We start from the raw sequence: 21,538 nt of genomic DNA on the forward strand, positions 1-21,538 counted from the left end.
TCCTTTTGGACCACCCTGGCAGCGTCTTTTTAAAACGGTGAGGGGAAAATGTTATTGCTGAATAGAGGACTGGAGAACGGGAGAAAGATATCGGACGTGATTCTGATCTTATTCACACTGCTTTTACATCAGTATAACTTCATTTACTTCAGCAGAGTTACTCCATTTACTTCAGCAGAGTTACTCCTGATTTACACCAGGCTGGGTGAAATGGGAATCAGGCTCTAGGTGCTGAAGGAGGGACCCACTAAGGAAAAACTGTTTTTTTTCAAGCAGCACGGGGGATGTCTAGATTAAGGATTTCTTCCCCTAGCCAGCTAGGTCCCTTCCCTGCGGGCTGTTAGCCCCGTCCACCTGCCCCTTCATCCCTGGCCCTCACCTTTGCCAGTGCTTCACTGGAGCATTTCTTTAAAATCTCTGCTTAGCCAGTCGGCGAGTGTGTCTGGTTTTGAAGGTAGACCCAGACACCAAACAGATTGGGCCAGGCTGATCTTTCCTTTATCTTCTCCCTCCCTCTGTCTCTGTACTGGACCCTTTGCCCCTCTCCTGCCTGCATACCTCCTGCTCTCAGGGTCCATCATTCTTCTCATCCTCACCTGGCAGCTCTGTTCCCTCCTAGATCTCTCACCTCAGTTTCCCCTCCCTGCACATCCCTTCTCTCCTGCCTGTGCCCATTCCAGCCTCTGTCTGTTCTGCTCACTGTGGCCTTCTCATTTTCTCCTATCGCCCTGCCCCTCCTCTCTGAGGCTCTGTGGAGACCCACTTGTCCCAGGAAGCATTGCAGTTATGCAGACTGCACCCCCGTGCAGAAGGGTTCTGGCCCCCTTGTGCATGTTCTGTATTGCAGTGGGTTGTACTGGACTGTGCCTGTGGACTATAGGGTTTCCATGGCCGGGGCTCTGTTATTGGGTCTTTTGTATGCCTGTAAATGATGTGTCCCTCCATCCAGCGCCTCCTGCCGGGGCAGAAGCAGAAGAAGAAGCGCCAGGAGCCCACGCTGGAAGCCAAGCCCAAGAAATCAAAAGTAAAAAAGTTGGACAACCTGAGCCCGGCAGAGGAGCCCAGCGCCCCCTCTCAGAGTAAGAGACGTGAGCAGCTTGGCCACAGCCAGGGACAGGCAGCCCCTGGGAGCTGCGGACAGGGGTGATAAGAAATCAGGGAGGGCTCTGAATCACACATGCATACACAACCCACACCTGCTGCCTTCCCGGCTGTGCATTACCCTTCTGTGCTGGCTTCCTGCCTCTCTCCTCTCCAGCAGCACTGGGACAGCCAGCAAAGCCCTGGGTTTGTCCCCAGAACAAGGCACCGGCCGTCTCTGTGTGCCAGTGCCCATGCTGGGACTGGGACTTGAGAATCCCAGCTGTGCTGGTAGGAGCAGTCCAGCGTGCATAGCCCCTTGCAGGGCACGAAACCAGCTGCTGGAGGGAGCTCTACCACTAGAAGAGGTTGAGCCCTGTCTGTGGTGGTGCCTCGCTGTACTGCCCACAAAGCAGTGCCAGGCCAGCCATGCACACATGCAGACACCTCCTGGCATTTAGCCTGGCACAGTGCCTATGTTTTGCCTCCAAGACGCAGGCCTGTACTCTGGGAGTGACCCCCGCAAAGCATATTTGGACCTAGACACAAGCCAGGGCCAACCCCACCTGTATGCCTGCAGAAGCCCCTAAATATAGGGGGGTCCCATATATGAGCTCTCCCTCCCAGCACCCGTAGCCTCCCCTCCCCACTCTCATCCACCCCCTCTGGAAGATCACCTCAGGGACTCACTTCCATGGCCTCTCAGAGACAAACGCGCCCCCCCCCATCCTTCCCCGGCGAGACACATCCACATCCACTTCTCCCCTCCCACAGTGCGCTACGGGGTAACTGGAGTCTGACTTCATTCCAAGCCGCACCACACCGAGCATGTGCCGTTCTGCACCCCCGCCAGCTCCCCGCCTGTCCCGGTCTGTGTTTCTGTCCTCACTCTGGCCGCTCTCACCACATGCAGCTATCAGGAAACTGAGGAAGAAGAAGGAGGAGAAACTGGAGGAGGAGAGTGAAAAGCAGCCCTACCCCAAATCCACCAAAGAGCCCAGGAAGAAGAAAGAAAGTCCCACGTCGCATTTCAGTGTGGCCAAAGCCTCAAAAAAGAAGCAAGGTAAGAAGGTGTTTCTAATGCGTGCTGCACACCCTCACGCCCGCCACACCCAACCCTAGCACACAGCCATGACCAGCCACACACCAGCATACAGGCCACAGGCTCCTGCCTGTGTCACAATCCACCCACACACATTCGCAGCCCAAACACAACAGCCAGGCCTGCACGCCACAATGCAAGCACATCCTCGCATCACCATGGTAATCCAAACACAGCTATGCCACATGCCCCGGCCAAACACAGCCCTCGCACACTGGCGTTGTGCTCCCAATCCAGCACACTGCTTTGCACTCACAACCCAATCCAAACACAGCTACGCCATGCAAATGCAGTCCCCCCCCACACACACACACATGGCATTCACAGTCCAGCACACAGCCCTGCACATATCCCACAATCCAAAAATCGCACTGCAACACAATCTCCATCCAAACACAAAACAGCACCGTGCGTCCCAGTCCAAACCCAACCCTCCTACACGTGCTGTGCACTTTCGATCCAAACCCATCTGAAAGCCTGCTTGAAAACGCTCTCAGCACCACTGGAGAACCGACCCCCTCCACTCCTAAAAGGCAATGAAAGGCCGTGTGCTGGGAAAGTCCCCAGCTCCCACATAGGGTGAGTAACGCCCGGCTCTGCTTTCGGAGGACAGCTGCACAGAACAGGCAGGTGGCCCCATTCCAATACCTGTCCTCTAATGCACACCAGGTCCATTTTCCAGACAAATATTTCACCCACCCTGACCCACCAGCTCCTGCTCATTGGTGGGTGTCTATGGGCAATTGATCCATTTCTTGTTACTGTCCCTCCAGGGGAGGGAGGAGGCGAGGGATAGAGGAAAGGACCAGGGCTGCCCAGAGTGGGGGGGGGCAATTTGCCCCAGGCCCCACAGGGGCCCTGCGAGCCCTGGCCCAGCGGCGGTCCGGGTCTTTGCCCGGCATTTCGGCAGCGGTGGGGCCTTCAGTGCTGCCAAAGACGTGGCGCTACTGAAGGGCCCCCCCTCCGCCAAAATGCAGCCAAAGACCTGGCCTGCCACCGGGTGAGTACAAGCGCCGCAGCTTCCCCGCTTTGCCACAGGCCCCCTGAATCCTCTGGGCAGCCCTGGAAAGGACTCCCCAGAGGGATGCATGTACGGCACAGACTCCTAGGAAAAGCCCAGGAGGCAAGACAGTCACTAGGTGGCAGCCTTGTACCACAGGGCTTCCCCCTCCCCCTCCACCACCACCACACACACAAATTCTCTCACTCTCCTGCACACAAATACAGTGGCCTTTATTTTCTAACCTGCTGTTTCCTATAGGGTAAACTCCTGGGGTAAAAAGCTCTAGAGCCTGATCTACACTGGGGGAAACACCCCAGCATTTCCAACCAGGTTTGAAACTGGTTCAGCTGGTGTAACTGGTTCTCAAAGCGGTTTGAATGTGTTTCGAGGGCGGGGGGATTCCCAGTGTGGGCCCAGTGAAGTCAGAGCAGCCCTCCAGACTGGAGGTTTCTACATAGGCTTTTAAGCACACTTTTACACTTTCTTCTCATCTGGATTGATCCCATTTACACTGGCTGGCCAAGCCATTTAGAAACCAGTTTTCCAGGATTTGTGATCAAATTTGGTTCGAGTCCCAGCACGGACTAGACTCCCAGATACTGGGTGGGTGTGGTGTAAGCAATGGGTGACATATGGCAATGGGTAGGTCCAGGTCCAGTGGGCCCCAAGCTAGTCCCCAGCTGTGGAGAAAATTCCTCTAAACAGGACAGGCGGAGCCGTCTCCACAGTCACTTATTAACGTGGCTGTGTCCGTTTTTCTTTAATCGTCTTCTCATCCCTGTTCTGCTCCCCCACCCCATCCCCGCATTCCCAGAGGACTCTGAGGAGGAGGAAGAGGAGGAGGTGGAGAATGATGACCCACCGAAAAAGCCAAAAAAGAAGCCCCCCAAAGAAATCCCAGCTGGAGAAAGCAGGGAGAGAAAACCCAAGCCAAAAGGTCAGCAGCTGGAGCCCCGGAGAAGGGGCTGACATGTGGAGGTGAACCCTGGGAGTGAGCCCTGCTGCATGGGTGAGAGGAAGGATGCTCCAGCAGTGAGGGTGCTAGACTAGGACTTGGGGGAGCTGGGTCAATTCCCTGCTCCTCTGCAGACTCCGGGTGTGACCTTGGGTAAGTCACTCTCCCTTTACAAGCCTCAGTCCCCGGTCTGTGCGATGGGGACCATAGCCCTGCCCGGTCATAGGGCGTGAGGTGCTCAGATGCTATGGTGAGGCAAGGCCCGGTGAGGTACCCTCTGTCCCTGGGGATCTGTGTGTGTCCATCAAAGTCCCTCTCCTGGAAATGCCCTAGGAGACAGGAGTGGAAGGATCCTCTTGCTGCATATTTCCATTTCCCTGTCAAGTGAGGCAGCTGGGCTGGGGCTGATGTTTCTTTGCCTGACTTCGGGATCCCTCCGCCTTGCGAGCAGACAGCCCAGGAGTCAGATGGAGCTCGACATTCAAAGTCATTCGCAGCAGAGCTGAGCTTCCGAAGCCTGAGGATCCACCGCAGGGCATGAGGGGGGGACAAGGCTCTTTCCAATCAAGCACCCTCCTCCCAGCTGGAGCCCATCTGAGTTCCTCTCTGGGGACTCCAGCGTCTGGCTGAGGGAAAAGCCCCTCCACTGGCAGGGTGTTCTCAGCATTGTCTTCCAATTAGCCGTCTCCCAGAGGGGCCAAGAGCAGGGAATCTCTCTCCCCCTGGGACAGTGGAGCAGGCTCAGGCTGGGTGTTATGGGACACACACTGCTAGAGAGCAGGAGATGGGGGCCTGGGACACAGGCAGGGCATGGAGAGGGCAGCTCTGATCCAGGGAGAGCCAGGGCTCGGGGCTGGCCTAAGAGAAGCCCCAGCCAGAGGTGGCAGGTTGCAATGGGTGGTTATTAGGGAAGTCGGTTAACACCCAGTTATTAGTGAGCGGTTAACACCCAGGCCAGGAATGAGCAGAGAGCACTGGCCGGCTGAGGCCCCAAGCCTCCTGGGAAGTGGCTGAGGGAGGAGGGCAGCAGAGGGCTGGGGCTCTCCTGTGTCTGTGCCTCCAGAGGCCCTGAAGTCATGTCCCCGTGTCCCCCTTCTCTCTCGTCTCCTCCTTGCCTCCTTGCTCTCTCCCCTCAACACACCTGGCTTTCCCCCATTCCCCCTCTTCCCTTTCTCCCAGGCTTGTCCCCACTCCTCCCTGCTCTCTCTCCCTCCCTTCCCCATCTCTTACCCCTCGCTATTCCCTCCGCCCTCCCTGCTTGCTGCCCTTTCTCTTCCCTCCTGTCCTCACACTGGCTCCTTTCTCCCGCCCGGTAGGAGACAAAAGTGATTGCGATGCCAAGCCCAGAGCTGCCAAGCCCACGAAGAAGGAGCCGACGTCCATGTTCCAAGTGAGCGGGGACAAGAAGGAGAGAAAAGGCAAAAAGAAAGGTGAAGGGCGACAGCTGCCCATACATCCCCTGGACCCCCAGAGCTCTCGTCATCAACAAAGGGTGGATGAGGCGTCACCACTGGTACCATGGGAGCCCTTGGGATACGGCTAGGGCTGGGTGGTCAGTACTTGGATGGGAGACCTCCCAGGAAAACTCTGGTGATGCTTCAGCAGGGGAAGCATCCTGCCCTGCCTCAGTGCTGACCCGGTTCCCCTGGCACATGCCTGTCCAACGTTTGGATGAGGCCCATGCAATCAGTAACAGACCCATGGCACGTCTCCAAAGAGTGCAGGTGCTACATAAGAACTTAAAAACAGCCATACTGGGTCAGACCAAAGGTCCATCTAGCCCATATCCTGTCTTCCCACAGTGGCCAATGCCAGGTGCCCCAGAGGGAATGAACAGAACAGGTAATCATTAAGTGATCCATCCCCTGTCACCCATTCCCAGCTTCTGGCAACAGAGGCTAGGTACACCATCCCTCCCCATCCTGGCTAATAGCCATTGATGGACCTATCCTCTAGGAACTTATCTAGTTCTTTTTTGAACCCTGTATAGTCCTGGCCTTCACAACATCCTCTGGCAAAGAGTTCTACTGGTTGACTCTGCACTGTGTGAAGAAATATTTCCTTTGGTTTGTTTTAAACCTGCTGCCTATTAATTTCATTTGCTGACCCTTAGTTCTTGTGTTATGAGAAGGAGTAAATAACACGTCCTTATTTACTTTCTCCACACCAGTTATGATTTTATAGACCTCTATCATATCCCCCCTGTAGTTGTCTCTTTTCCAAGCTGAAAAGTCCCAGTCTTATTAATCTCTCCTCATATGGAAGCTGTTCCATACCCCTAATCATTTTTATTGCCCTTTTCTGAACCTTTTCCAATTCCAATATATCTTTTTTGAGATGGTGACCACATCTGCCGCAGTATTCAAGATGTGGGTACCATGGATTTATATAGAGGCAATATGATATTTTCTGTCTTATTATCTATCCCTTTCTTAATGATTCCCAACATTCTGTTCGCCTTTTTGACTGCCGCTAGCCAGATCTTGACCAAATCCCACCCTGAGTAACTCCGTTCTCCTGAGCGAAATATTCCCTTGTCATGACAGATGTGTACAGTCCTTAGCTAACGTCTCTCGATGGCTTTGAGATCCTCAGATGAAAGGCATGAGTGTTGGCACAGGGATCCGTAGTCCCTCTCTTGACTGATTCTTCTGTGCGCATGTCTTCCCCCCCGTAGCCCCAGCTCTCACAAACAGCGAGGAGGAAGACGACTCTGATTCCAGCACCAAGCCAATCAAACCCAACACAAAAAAGGACACGGCTTCCATGTTCCAGGCGGGAGGCGACAGCCATAAAGAGAAGAAGACCAAAAAGAAAGGTGGGTGCTCCCTGAGTGGAGGGTGCACCATGGCGGGCTCTGGGCACCGAAGGGTACAAGTCCCATTGCTCAGGGCAGCGCATGGGCAGATACTGGACACCTGGGGTTGCAAACTCTTCCATCTTCGCCAGGTGGGGGTATTATTGTGGGTCATATGTTTGGGCTCTAGAGGAGGAGGATGTATTGCCCCCTGCTGGCTAATTTAACTAGTGGAATCGGCCATGTCCTTTGACTTGCCTTGTGCAGAAATGCCACAGTGGCTGCTTGTCCAGGCCAGCAGCTCCACGTGATTGAGTTAGGATTCCTCACCCTCCCTTTGCTGGCAGGGTACCCATCACATTGCTTCAGACATGACCTGCCGCCGCCGGGGGTCGTTTAAAATGCTCTGCTCCCGGACGGCAGGCTGTGCCGAGGGTAGCCGCTGCCTCTATAAATCAATCCACCAACGCCCTCCACCTGCCAGCACGCTCAGCTCCTCCCTGCCATCCCGCTGGGCTGACGGGGTCTGGGCCGCTTCTGGGCAGCAAAGCGGGCGATGCCCATTGTGTGTTTCTGTCTGCAGCTCTCCCCAAAGCCGCCGGAGAGGGGAGCGAGGGAGAGGCCTCGGAAAGCCCTCAGAAGAACTCCAATAAGAAAGGGAAAGGGAAGAAGTCCAAGAAGGTAAAAGGCCGGCAAGTCCGGGCTAATGGGCAGTGCTGGGAACGGGGGTTTCCTCACGGCCTCCCTCACCTCTGGGGTATGGCAGCCCCGGAGCCAAGTCAAGGGGCAGTTGCAGCAGCTTTCTGGTGTTAATGCTGAAGGAGGGTGGGAGGATGGGCAGGCAGCCCATCTCACAGAGCAGGGCCACAGAAAGAATAGAGGGTGGGGCTGCCTAAAGGGGCCCCTGGCAGGTTCCCGCGACAGCTGGCGGGAGGGGGTCGCCCCGGCAGGTTCCCACAGTGGAGGTCGCCCCGGCAGGTTCCTGAGGTGGCCGGGGGGAGGAGGGGGTTGCCCCGGCAGGTTCCTGAGGTGGCCGGGGGGAGGAGGGGGTTGCCCCGGCAGGTTCCTGAGGTGGCCAGGGGGAGGAGGGGGTCGCCCCGGCAGGTTCCCACAGTGGAGGTCGCCCCGGCAGGTTCCTGAGGTGGCCGGGGGGAGGAGGGGGTTGCCCCGGCAGGTTCCTGAGGTGGCCAGGGGGAGGAGGGGGTCGCCCCGGCAGGTTCCCACAGTGGAGGTTGCCCCGGCAGGTTCCTGAGGTGGCCGGGGGGAGGAGGAGTTCGTGCCGGCAGGTTCCTGAGGTGGCCGGGGGGAGGAGGGGGTCGCCCCGGCAGGTTCCTGAGGTGGCCGGGGGGAGGAGGGGGTCGCCCCGGCAGGTTCCTGAGGTGGCCGGGGGGAGGAGGGGGTCACCCCGGCAGGTTCCTGAGGTGGCCGGGGGGCGGAGGGGGTCGCCCCGGCAGGTTCCTGAGGTGGCCGGGGGGAGGAGGGGGTCGCCCCGGCAGGTTCCTGAGGTGGACGGGGGGAGGAGGGGGTCGCCCCGGCAGGTTCCTGAGGTGGCCGGGGGGAGGAGGGGGTCGCCCCGGCAGGTTCCTGAGGTGGCCGGGGGGAGGAGGGGGTCGCCCCGGCAGGTTCCTGAGGTGGCCGGGGGGAGGAGGGGGTCGCCCCGGCAGGTTCCTGAGGTGGCCGGGGGGAGGAGGGGGGTCGCTCCGGCAGGTTCGCACAGTGGCTGGGGGGACTAAGTTCAGAGAAGGGAGATGCTGAGGAGCCTGGCACTTGATTGGCCAGACCCAGGGAAGATGAGGAGTATGGCCCAGGGAACAGCTCTGTGACTGGATGGGAAGGGAAAGGTGCCAGAACGAGATGTGCCTGGGCACACATCACACGGTGGTGGGTGTGTTTCTGGCTGCTGACACTTTCTCTCCGGAAAGCCCTAGAGCAGCGTGTGCCTGAAATGAGCCCGCCCTAAAGCCTTCTCCCCTTTCCGTTCTGGGTGCCGGGCCACAGAAAGAGGTGAGGCCGCCATCCCCTGTCATCGAAGTGGACAACCTGGAAGACTTTGTGCTGCGGCCGGCTCCTCAGGGGGTGACCATCAAGTGTCGGGTCACTCGAGACAAGAAGGGGATGGACCGGGGCCTCTATCCTACATATTACCTGCACCTGGACAACGAGAAAAAGGCAAGCAGTGAGGTCCCAGCCTATTAGACTGCGGAGTATCCCTCCCAGGGGAGCGGGGCAAACCCCTCGCTCAGGGTGAGAGCTCAGTGGGGAACGGTTTTCCCATGAGAGTTTTTGTGCAATTTTCCCCACCCTGAAATGAGGCAAAAAGTCCCCATCTCAGAAAACGCGGTGAGCCTATGATCATCTCAGCCAGCATCAATCAAAGTGTTCCTTTTTGAGAAGTTCGAAACGTTTAATTTCCACTTGGACCTTGTAACTTGGATTTTAACCTGGTGTTAGCTGAATTGACAGAAATGTCCAAAGGGAAAGTCATTTTGAATTGTAAAGTGAACAGTTTTGTTCTGGACCTGTGGAATCGGCCGTCCTGGCAGTGGCAGTGTGTTTCAAACGTGAATGGGGAGTGGTTGAAACCGACCTTTGCTTGGGCACGAAAAACATTTTTTTTGGAAAATTCCCGACCAGCTCTACTCAGGACCCTTAAAGCCGGACAAAGCACTTGAAAAGAGATGAACACTGGCCTAATGGGTCAGAACCATCCCTGGCGTAAGCTCGTGGCAGTCACTGCAGTTACTCCAAGGCTGAGTTTGTCCCAATGAGTCTTTCCCATCTCTATCTCCTGATATTCCATGGTGGTTTTCCCCTCTTTGCTCCAGACTGAGAGCAGTGTTACAGACCCATGCAGCTGTGCCTGCATACTGATGGGAGAAGGGTGACTGTCAGCACTCCTATTCAATTCAGGCTCACTGTGTCTGCCTGAAGATGCACCTCTCCCAGGAGCTGATGCCCCATTTCCAATGGTGATGCTGTTTCAGTGGCGGAGTTTTCACACTGCTCCTGGAGTAGGGCTGCAGCTTGCGATTTGAAATGCGTTCGTCCGCTGATTGATCTGTTCCCTTCCGTCCACATTCACACAATCCCTCTTGAGAGATACCCCAGGCTCTTTACATGCAATGTGATTCTGTCACTCTGCAGGTGCAGTTAGAAAGCCCTAGCCACAGGGGCCATGTCTACACTGCAAAGAAAAACCCATGGCTGGCCAGGTGACTTGGGCTCGGGCTGCAGGGCTTTCCATTGCTGTGTAGACTTTGGGGCCCTTCCACCTCACAAACCCTGTGTAGACATATCCTGAGAGCCCAAGTCAATTGACTCGGGCTCTGAGACTCTGCACCATGGGTTTTTCTTTGCAGCGTAGATACACCCAGTGTGTGAATACAAGGCCTGGCACAGAATCGAACTCCCCAGGCAGGGTCACTGCTTAGCCAGTGTCTTTGAGAGTGTCTCCTTTTGGGAGACCCATAAGATGTCGTCACAATCGCAGCCCGTAGACATTGGGCCGCCACCCTCTCCTCTTGTAGCATGGCGTCCTGCTGCAACGTGGATCACATAAATGTCACAAGACAGCCACTCACGAGCTTGTCCTATTGTACAAGGCAGAATTTCCGAGAGGCCTAGATCCACTGTTCCCAGAGACTTTAAAAAGACCCCTCCATGGTAAGGATCCCTGGAGATCTAAGTCCCAGACATGAGTCTAGCAGTTAGTCTGGAACACGGTGAGCTCCCTAGTCACTCCCAGCTCTTGTGGCAGTGGGTCTAGGCCCAGCTCCTGTGAAAGCTGCTTCCTGCGCTCCGAGCTTCTCCTACGTGTTGACAGTTTCATTGTTCCAGGGAAGGCAACTGTCACAGGCGGTGGTGGTCATGGAGACAGAGACAGGCGATCTCTATGGTAGCTAAGGCCAGTCACCAAGGGGGCTTTGAATATCAGGACAGCGGCCTTGTACTGTATTTACTAGGGAGATAGTGCACCATGTGTTGTATTCCCAGCAGCCTGTTAGCAAGCAGCTTGAGTGTTTTGTGCCTGGTAGAGCTTCTTCAAGGTGTGCGGCTTCAGTCCTACGTACCGTGAGTTGCAACAATTGAGCATCCCCCGCGCAGCCCCTGTAATCCAGCCCCCTCCTTCCCGTCTCCGACAGGTGTTCCTGCTGGCTGGTCGGAAGCGGAAAAAGAGCAAGACCTCGAACTACCTGATTTCCATTGATCCCACTGATTTGTCCCGAGGCGGAGAGAACTTCATTGGGAAGCTGAGGTACGAGAAAAGCTGTGGCACCGGGCAAAACTGAGTCCTGGGCCACCTCCCATTTCCAGGAGTCCAGAGCAAATTCCCAGCAGGTGACCGTGCCAGGGAGTGAAGTGGGAATATCCACTATATTGCAGCTTCTGCCGTGTACATCTGGAATCATGCCAGCCTAGGTCTCCTGCTGCGTGGGCTATTTCCTGCATTCTGCTGTTCCTGCAGCTCTGAACCCTGGTTTAGCAAACGCTGCCGCACAGTTACGTGAATGTTGGAAGGGACGGGGAGCTTGCACATGTAGGTGACAGGTTCAGATCCCACCCTGGTGGGTAATGAGTGAAAGTGGTCACCAACCGAGGGTTGTTCGGTGGCCTGTGTGCAGTAATTTGGTGGGTCCCAATCCTGTTCTCCGGGGACAGTTGTTCATATAATGAAAAGTGCCTTCGTACTTGACACGAATCAGCCCCCAGGCTGGCAGCCTCAGCAGAGCATCCAGGGACGGTCTGGGCCATTGGGACAGAACTCGTATCTCAGCCCTAGAGGGTTCCGTCCTGAGCAGGATGGGCCCATGGTGGGTGCAGCGTGAGAGCAGCCAGCTCTGTCCCGCCCTGGTCTGTCCCTGCTGCAGAGATACAGGGAGGACTCCAGTCTCCAGGACTGTCCATCTGGCTCCTTTCACTGGCACTAAATTGATGTCTAAAAGCTATCAGGAGACAGTGGGCAAGGGGTGATCCTTCCACCCCTGCTCCCTCACTTCCTGGGCTCAGGTGCAGTTTCCCCGTGTACATACCCTCCTTCCTACATGGAGATGTGGCCCACACTGCACCATTCAGCTTCCCCCCAGCTCCATTCGGGCTGTTTGGCTTACTACCTACAGTGCAGGCCCTGCACATGATACTGCACGTAGGGTGGAAACTGGTCCTTCGATGGCTGACGTGGGGAGAACATGTCCCCCACGGACATGGGGAACAGGTCTTGCACTGAATCCCTCAGATGGAGGAATGAGTCCCACACAATTCAGCCCCCAAAAGAAAACTGTTAGAGGGAGGGGACCCAAGATTGGCAGCCGCTTGGAAACACAATGAGGAGCCGAAGAGGGTGCGCGTGCTGTTTAGGTTGCTGCTTCCCACTGCGGCCTAGTTGAGTTCTTCTGACTTTGTAGCTGGGGGTCACAGCTTTTCTGGCTGGAACTGGAGCCTCCTGTTACTAGATCTGGCTTCTGGACTGGCGCTGGGGGGCAGGGATGGGAGAACTGGCTCGTCCGGTTCTTTCGGAAGGATAGAGAGATCACCTCTTGACAGCGCTTTCAGCGGGGAGGAGTCCTGCACATCCCAGCAGCCTTCGCTGTGGGCCAGAGGCGTTCACTGTGGTCTGTTGGAGCAGGGAGTGGGAGGTAGCTGTATGTATGGCAGTTCAGAGACACCTACGCGCACCCTACCCTGTCACATAAATGACAGGATGTTAGCTCAGAGCAGGTCAGTGGAAATCAGAGGCTGGCTACCTCAGGTGTGGACTAAGCACAGAGCTGCCCAGGGAGCCAAGACCTGTTCTACCTGCAGAGTTGCACCAGTTTACCTAAAGCTGTGATTGTAAACTGGTTTCATTATACCAGCGCGACTCTGTGTATGGACGCTCTTTGGTCAATGCAAACCTGTCTTCTTACATCGGGTTAGTGTGAGTGAGTAACTTTGCAGGTGCAAGTTACAGAGAGAACCAGTTTAAACCCATATATAAGAGTGTCCACATGAGACTTTGCATCCCTTTTCAAACCCTTTAAAGTTAATCCAGTGCAATTTCTGTGCACAGACAAGCCCCTACTTATATGGGGGTGTAGCAGGACCAGTGCAGAGGCCACGGGAATCACCCACAAACTGGCCAGTGCCTGTGACCTGCTATTCTCCCGCTGCAGACTGTTTTGTTTCAGTTGTGTGTGGCAGGCACCTATCCAGAATCTTACTGACAATGCCCCTCAAAGCACGACAGCCCTGGTGTAAAGGAATCTGGGCTGCATTTGCAGTTAGGAGACCTGCTCGGTTGCTGCGTTGGTGAAAAGGGTCATTGGGAAGCAGGGTGGGATTGGGACCCACAAATCCCCTTTGTGCCTAGATCCAGCCCCGCTTGGCTATCCAGGGAAATGCCAGCAATCTACACAAATGTGCTAGGCAAACTGATGGGTGCGATGGATCAGGGGAGCCGTGTGCAAGGGGAAGCTGGGTCTGGAGGGAGCACTTCCATGCCTCGGGGTCTCATGCGGCCATACAGAGCCTGGCCTGGTGCATGTTGTTCCCTGTGCAGGATACAGCCCATGCCCCTCCCGCCTCCCCATTAATCAGGTGTTTGTCAGGAAGTGACTGTCCTTGACAGACTCTGGTGGAGAAGAGCTGTTCCTGTCACTCCCTGTGGAGAGATTTGGGCTTTTGGGACCACTGCAAAGACCCCATGTCCCCTCCTGTTTCCTCCCTTTGATTGTGCTGCTGTGGGGCATCTGCTGAGATACCTTGGTGTCCCAGAGACCCCTTTCATAGCAGCACAGAGGGTAACCTAAGGAAGGGCAAATAGAGGATCAGAAGAGGGGTAACGGTGCCATATACACACATCCCCCAGGTCCTCAGCCTGATTTCTGTCTTTCGTTGTAGATCCAATTTAATGGGGACTAAGTTTACTGTGTTTGATAACGGTGTGAACCCCGACAGAGCAAACTCCGACTGGACGAACGTGCGGCAGGAGCTGTCAGCCGTCGTGTATGTAAGTAACAGATGTAGACTCTTTCCACCCTCCCCCGGTAGAGAGCCGCGCTCGCTGGGCAGCATCCCACAGTGGCTGCCCATGGTCTCCGACTCCTGTGCCCATTGCGGTCTGTGCCAGACCGAGACAGTCCTGGATTCATTGCCAGTAAGCACGGCTGTCCTGCATCCTGTCCTGGAGAGCGGAGGTCTCTGTTGATCCACCGGGCGGAGGTGGCGGGGCGAGCTTCTCCCAGCTGTGTGCACATCTGGATGGGGGGCGGGGAAGCGTGGAGCACTGCATATCCCGGTCATGACAGGGAGTCCCAGTCGCACGCTGCTGGTACCAGTGGGTCAGGAAACAGCTGCTCAATCTTGGAGTGGGATGTTTGTTCTCCCTGTTCGGCATGCGTGAGCCTCCAATGACGTACTGATGAGACCGCTGGGGTTTCTGTTTCAGGAGACAAACGTTTTAGGGTTCAAAGGACCCCGGAAGATGACCGTGATCATCCCTGGAATGAATTCGGACAATGAGCGGGTGCCAATCCGGCCCCGAAACGTAAGTCAGCGCACCAGCCAGCAATGCTGGGAGCAGGCCCCCCACTTTCCTCTGAGGCATCGCTCACTTCTTAGCAATCCCTAAGGGAGGTGATCGTTCCCCCCCCAGGCACTCAGATGCCACGGGGACAGGGACGGTATAAGAACTAGAACAGAATGGCAGAAGCCTACAGCTTGGAGATGATTTAAAGGGGCATGGAAGGTCCAGACCAGTGCCCAGATGCACACATGGGATACATGGGGCCATATACTGCCTTGGATCTCCATGGCCAGCTCCCCTTGATGTCAGGAGTACAGGGGTGTGCACACATGGTACACAGCCTCATACGGACCCTGCACACCCCGGGAAATAGTCGCAGGGACTCCTAGAGGTAGAAAGACTCGCGCTGCCTCCTTAGCGTGTTTTCTCGCTGGTCCCAGGATAACGATGGGCTGCTTACGAGATGGCAGAACAAGAACATGGACAACCTGATAGAGCTGCACAACAAGGCCCCGGTATGGAATGACGAGACCCAGTCTTACGTCCTGAACTTCCACGGCAGAGTCACCCACGCCTCCGTCAAGAACTTCCAGATCGTGCATGGCAACGATCGTAAGTCCGTAGGGAGAGTCACCCCGCAAGGTCGATTTCCCCAGGCAGGGAGCAGCGCACGAGACATAGGAGATTCCCGCCAAGGGGGTGGGGATTGTCAGTCTGGAGGGATCTCACGCCATCTCTCCTGCTTAGGTTTTGTGCTTGTGAGCTTCGTTCTGGTCATTGTGAGCAGCGTTATCCCGTGGGATATGAATGGAAAGCTGATCTGGGCCTTGAATTGGCACCAGATGGGAACTGGGAGAATATGGTGTCCTCAGCAGCTTTTCTGGGCTGCTGCAGTCTGTCCCCGGAACACAGTCCTGGCACCCTGCTCTGGAGCTCGCACGTTACTGACGTGGCAGCTATGGTGCTGGGCACACACCTTACTGAGCACGGTCACTTCATTCACCCTCTCTGCTCCCCGGGCGTAGGTAGTATCTGAGCCAAAGCGAGTTTCCCCTCCTGACAGTCACATAGGGTCAGCTGAGTCTGCTCGGCTTCAGGCATCAGCTGGAGAGTCAGACATCCAGTGGTGGGGGCAGAGTCTTTACCACGGGGGAGAAGGAACAGTCCCAGCAGGCTGAGTGGTGGGATTGGCAGCTGGAAAGGTCTTGTTCCCGCTCGGAAACTTGCAGTCCATTTGATCTGAGAGGAATCCTGGTGGGAGTTTCCAGACCATAATTTCACTTCAAATAAGGGGCTACGCTCTGCAAGGAACCTGCTCGGAGGGAGCGTTAGGCCCATTGCGCAAGCAAAACGGTACCCCTTAGGAGCCTTGCTGCTCACAGCTCTGGGCCCATGGCGGGCCAAATTCGTGCTCTGTGTGGATCGTGCTGGAGTGGAGCACCAGGGGGAGCCAGAGGGCCAAGCAGATTGTACTAGGGGATTGGGGCTACGTGGGTCTGGTGGACAGGGGAGCCCGGCCGAAGTTCTGCAGTTCCCCAGCCTGGCTCATGCTGCTTGAGCCTGGAACCTTCCCTGGGCACAGTTCTAGCAGCAAGGAAATTGTTCTCCTCTGGGCCTTTAAACAAGGGCTCTGCCTTGCCGTGCTCCCGGCTCAGCTTCTTGCTGCTGGTCACTGGATGAATAACTAGGACAGGGGTCGACAACCTTTCAGGAGTGGTGTGCCGAGTCTTCATTTATTCACTCTAATTTAAGGTTTCACGTGCCAGTCATACATTTTAACATTTTTAGAAGGTCTCTTTCTATAAGTCTATAATATATAACTAAACTATTGTTGTATGTAAAGTAAATAAGGATTTTAAAATGTTTAAGAAGCTTCATTTTAAAATTAAATTTAAAATGCAGAGCCCCCCGGACCAGTGGCCAGGACCCGGGCAGTGTGAGTGCCACTGAAAATCACCTTGCGTGCCGCCTTCGGCACCTGTGCCATAGGTTGCCTATCCCTGAACTAGGAGAAGGCCCTGGGATGCCGCTGTCCAGAATTCCCCAGGCCATCGGTGCCGCTGGTGGGGCCATCGGTGCCGCTGGTGGGGCCCCCGCTGATGGGGAGAGCTCCCAGAGCAGGTCACCCTACCAGGGCCCCAACCTGGGCCAGCTGGGCCCAAGCCCTGAGCTGGGGGAGGGGGGACATGAGAGGCGGTGAGCACCCTCGCCCCGAAACCCATTCGATAAGCAAAGTATAGAGCCCAGAAAGGATCACGGACCAAATCCAACCCTGGTGTAAGCAAGCCCAGCTCCCACTGATGCCAATAGCTGAGCGCCTGCCTACACCAGCATTACGTGGGCCCCTTTTGTGGTTGGTTTTGAATCCATTGCATCTGAACTCCCCGTATCCCATGTACGATCATAGAGGGAGAAATTATAGGAATTATTTGGGGGCAGTTCTCTGGGCCCGTGCTCTGCTGGAGGTCAGGCTACATGATCACCGTGGTCCCGTCTGGCCTTGGAATCTATGAAAATTCACCTCTGGGCAGAGTCCCGGCACAACCATTTATGTCCCCTGATATGCACCATGTAAGTCCTCAAAAATCAGGCCTGTGGGGCTAAAAGAGCTCAGGGCCACATTTTCAAGCATTCAGGGGCCCACAAATGGGGCCTGGCGCTTTGGGAGCTGAGCTCTTTGGGAAACCTGGCCCAAGCAGGGGGGGTGATGAGACCTTTTGAAAATTCTGGCCCCTAGGTGTAAGTGGGAGTTCAGCAATCTACAGACCTTGTGCACCCTCTGCTCGGGGGAGGGAGTCTCACCCAGAGGCCGAAACAATCCTGTGTTGGCTCCGCTCCGAGGCTGATGCTGGAGACACAATGACATTTTACTTGGTTGGCTTCATGACTTGGCTGGATTTGGAAGGTCCCTGAGGATCGGTCAGAGGGTTCGAAGTTCAGACAGCTGACTGCTTGGGGGCTGTCGGGCTCCACCCACCCTGTACCCCAGACTTGCAGCAGAGACCACCTGCGAATATCTGAGCGAGGGCAGCTCAGCGGCTTTATGAAGCATGCAAAGCAGCGAGGGACTCTTCTGCCTGTCACCTGTCCAGTCCAATCAGGGGACGTTCGTGTCCAGAGTGTTGGATTACAGGACAGAAAGAACCTGTCGGGGGGCCCCCCGGTTATTTTTACAGATTTCCTGTCACCCTCGCTGGTGTAACAAAAGGAAGCCACGGGAGAGGCTGTGGGCTGGGGGAGTGCCACTGCCGTGCTGAGAATGGTCAGGTCAGGAATTCTAGCAAGGGATCAGTTTCCCCTTGGGAGAGGCAGTGTTTGGGGCTCCTGTGTTCTCTTACCCTATCGGCGCTGAGAGGGGAAGGGCTGGTTCTGCTGATTAAATGGCAACGCTTATTGTCAGGCAGGTGGCTGAGCTCTGCCCCCACCCTGCTCAGTCCCCTCCTGCTCTGCTGGGTTTGACATTTGAGCAAGAGCCCCGCGGCCTTTCAGTCCACCATGGCACGGTGCTTCGCTCAGCCACAGCCTGGGAGCTGGCAGCAGGTGCAGGACCCACACGTTCAAACTCGGAGACATGACGCATTGCTTCTTTGGAAGGTCACCTTCGATGGACAAACTGCAGGGGCTGGGTTCAAGCTGAGCCCTTGGGCATTCAGATCCCTAGGTGTACGACTTCAGCCTCTGGGAGCTGAAAAACTGAGCTGGAAACGTCGTCAGATGGACTTCCTCGTGGATTTTCTGGCTGGGCTGCTGGGGGTAACAGCGCGGACGGGAATTCAGAGGTATAGAGGAGCACTTCGTCTGATGCCTCCTCCTAGTCAAGGATCTCAAAGCTTTGACATGTATTAATGAATCAAGCCTCTCAACCCGTTTAGTTATCCCTGGGTTACCGATGGGAAAACTGATGCAGCTCATGAGGTTCAAAGTGACTAGGAGGGACCAGGACGCTGGAGATCTGAATTCTGTTCTGGGCTCTGCCACAGACTGTAGCCTTGGGTAGTCTCCTGTGCCAGAGTTCTGGCTGGTTGGAGGGTGTGAGGCTTTGACCCCTGGTGCTCAGTCCAGCCCTGGAACCTGTTAGTGTGCGTGTTTGCTCTGATGGCCTCTTACCACCTCTCTTTCAGCTGACTACATTGTGATGCAGTTCGGCCGTGTGGCAGACGACGCTTTCACCATGGACTACAACTACCCTATGTGCGCTGTGCAGGCTTTCGCCATTGCCCTGTCCAGCTTTGATGGGAAGCTGGCCTGTGAATAACACGCCTGGGAGCCCTACGTCCCTGAGCCACACTGAGCCTAGGCCAGTCGGAGGGGCAACATTGCCAGCTGGAGCAGCTGAGCTAGGCTGGGGTTCACCTACAATACGGGGATCTGTGCTGACACTCAAGCACCCGTGAATCACTCTGCGGATGTGAATAACAGCTGGACTGGTGTTACTAATGTTACCTGTCCACATCTGGAGAGTGGAGCGGAATGAGACCAAGTGGAGTCGTTAAATGAAAATACATATCCACTGATTAGGGTGTAGCAGGTCAGATATCACACAGACATCATTCCGTCTTCCTCAGCTTCCACCCTGATGGAAGAGATGGCCCCAAGCACTGCAGAGACGCTCTTTTAAGCTATAGTGGGTTGGATCGTTACTGTAGAATTCCAGATATCTTTTGTACTCTTGTCTCCATTGAGTCTCTGGGTGGTTCAGAACTGGCCACTGGTCCCAGACCACAAAGCACAATTGCTCCCTCTATGTTTAGCAGATGAGCCCAACAGTTGCTCTGACTTCAGGAAGTTCCTCAGAATCCCTGAAATACTTTGAGTTTTTTAGATTCTGTTTTATAGATTGTAGCATTAGGTTTAAATGACACAGGTGGGGGAGCAGGTTGTTTTAATTTGTTTTCTTTGTACTGATAATGGTCAATAAATGAAGAACTGTGGGACAAGTCTCTGTTCATTAAAAAAATGAAATTGAACTTTGTGTTGGACCAGAGTGCTTACTATATCCCCACAATAGGTACAGCAAGGGAATGGAAGGGTAAGTGTCCCTCACATGCACTGTCCAGCCTATGTGATTCCTCCCTCTCCAGGCAGAAGATGTATTGGATTCTTGGAGAGCAATACTCTGACCTCTAGCTATGCAGCAGACATGGCTGGATCATGGAGAGCACCGGTCTGGGATGTACTTGTGAAGGCGCTTCTAACCAGCACCGGGCACAAGCTTCGTCAAAAGCTTGTCTGGATTTTGTAGGAGCAGAGATGGACCTAATTCTAAACCTATGCATCACCATCTCCCCCGTGCACCTGTTGGGAAATGTCCCCTTGTGACTATCTGCAGGCCCTGAACCTGGGCCCACATCCACAACACCAGCACCACCCGACGGGTCTACTAGTGACTGGAGTATTGAGATAATACTCCACTTATGCTCCACTAAAGGTACCACCTACAGGGACCTGATTGGAGAAGCTCCAGAGTCCCTGATTCGGCCAAGTACACTATTTAAGCTAGAAAGAGACATAGTAAGTTGTCTGTACAACAAGGTGGATCCTGGCTTGTTGCTACCACAGCCTCTGCTGTCTGTTACCTGACTTCTAGTCTTGTCCCCAGTCCCTGCCCTGTTCCTGGCTCCTGCCCTCAGCCTCATCCACTCCCTGAATCCTGTCACCCTGGTTCTCAAAGGCCCCAGCTCTGGCCCTAGGCTACAACTCCTTGGATTCCGCTGGCCCTCGACTGTGACCTCGACATTGGCTTTGACCACTGGGTGTGGCTGCCCAAGCCCCTCTGACACCTCTCCTACCTTGCTTCTGACACCTAGGGCCTGATTCTCCATTGCCCTGTGTCTTGTATAGTCATTTATAGCAGCACAAACGGAATATAAAACGCTGCCATTGTGACCGGGTGGCGTCGGGCACTCGCTGTGCCACATAAAGTGCTGGGCAATGGAGTCTCTGTCGATGCTTTGAGGTCATTAACCTTTCCTTACGCTCCAAGGAGTCAGCCCTTGAGGAACGCCAAATCCCCTCTGCATGGTGTATGTAATCTCCCTCCTCCCTGCCCTACAGGCCTTTCTGAATGAGAATGGCCCCAGAGCCACTTGCTTTGAGTATCCAAATTTTGCCAATGGGTGCAAATATTGAAGCAACCAGATGAGGCCATAGTAATTTAAAATCACCCGCATCAAGTGTGTGGAAGGTAAACGCAGCTGGGCTGCTCCACAAAGGAAAGATTCAGAGCCAGCCCCCTCCTAATGGGAGGGGAATCTTTTAAAAGTGAGCCTGTGCCTTGAGTTATCTTTATTGGATGAATAGGAATTGCAAACACTCCCCCCCAGCCTCCCTGCCTAGCAGGCAGTGCAGCCTGCAGCCACACCACCGCTGGCTGGGATCCGGTTCCACCGGACAAGTTGAGCACGATTGGGTTGGGTCCTTACTCGGAGGAGAGACCTCAAGGGGAAAAGGCAAGGTGCTACAGGAAGTGCTGGCAGTGACTCAGAAGGCGTGGCGCTCTTCCTTCTGAGTCAGTACTTATGTATTGACTAGTGGCGTGGCCTTGTCTCTCTGAAAAGTCCTCCTACCCCAGCCTTCTGACCACTCATTTCAGCTCTCCAGGGTGTTTTCAGGAAGAGCAGGCACGTTTGAAATTTGGCCAAGACACCAGGGCTAATTTGGATAACTAGCTTTTGCCTACTGAACAGTCTCCTTTCTGCTTCTATTGGCTGCCATGCTATTCTTCACTTCCTGTCCTAAACTGCTGCCCCGTGCTGTGGGGCATCAGACGACTGTTGTCTGTCAGTGAATCATGCAGGTAGGTGTAGCAGAAGGGTTGGAGGGTGCTCTGTAAATTGGCGTGGTAAAGAAGTCACTATTAACTATTAAGCCTTTATCCTTTCCACTCCTTTAATGGTTGTTGTTCTGAGGGGTGGGGTGTCTCCATCCCTCCTTCTCTTTCATAAACTCCCTCGGTGGAGTGACAACTCGACTGCAGTGCCATGGCCAGGCTCCCAAGCAAATCTACGAATAAGCCACTGGTGATGAACATTGGGAGGGGAGGGGGGAAAGAAACCAGAGCTGCAGCACCAAAACCTGCAGGGATCCATGGGTCCTGGCCT

At 55.0% G+C, this 21,538-nt stretch overlaps 1 protein-coding gene across 1 annotated transcript in view; it reads left to right on the top strand.

Moving 5' to 3' along the window:
* Nucleotides 1-19,304, top strand: part of TULP1 (TUB like protein 1) — a 34,805-nt gene extending 15,501 nt beyond the window's left edge. The window contains exons 3-14 of the mRNA XM_045015763.1: nt 950-1,079; nt 1,994-2,143; nt 4,000-4,122; nt 5,457-5,570; nt 6,818-6,958; nt 7,521-7,618; nt 8,936-9,106; nt 11,080-11,192; nt 13,814-13,922; nt 14,361-14,459; nt 14,879-15,050; nt 18,560-19,304. Coding sequence (XP_044871698.1) covers nt 950-1,079; nt 1,994-2,143; nt 4,000-4,122; nt 5,457-5,570; nt 6,818-6,958; nt 7,521-7,618; nt 8,936-9,106; nt 11,080-11,192; nt 13,814-13,922; nt 14,361-14,459; nt 14,879-15,050; nt 18,560-18,693 — 1,554 coding nt within the window. The 3' untranslated portion in view covers nt 18,694-19,304. The remainder of the gene's footprint in view (nt 1-949; nt 1,080-1,993; nt 2,144-3,999; nt 4,123-5,456; nt 5,571-6,817; nt 6,959-7,520; nt 7,619-8,935; nt 9,107-11,079; nt 11,193-13,813; nt 13,923-14,360; nt 14,460-14,878; nt 15,051-18,559) is intronic.
* The last annotated feature ends 2,234 nt before the right edge of the window (nt 19,305-21,538 follow it).

Source organism: Mauremys mutica, chromosome 4 (genome assembly GCF_020497125.1).
Source record: "Mauremys mutica isolate MM-2020 ecotype Southern chromosome 4, ASM2049712v1, whole genome shotgun sequence".
NCBI classification, from domain to species: domain Eukaryota; kingdom Metazoa; phylum Chordata; order Testudines; family Geoemydidae; genus Mauremys; species Mauremys mutica.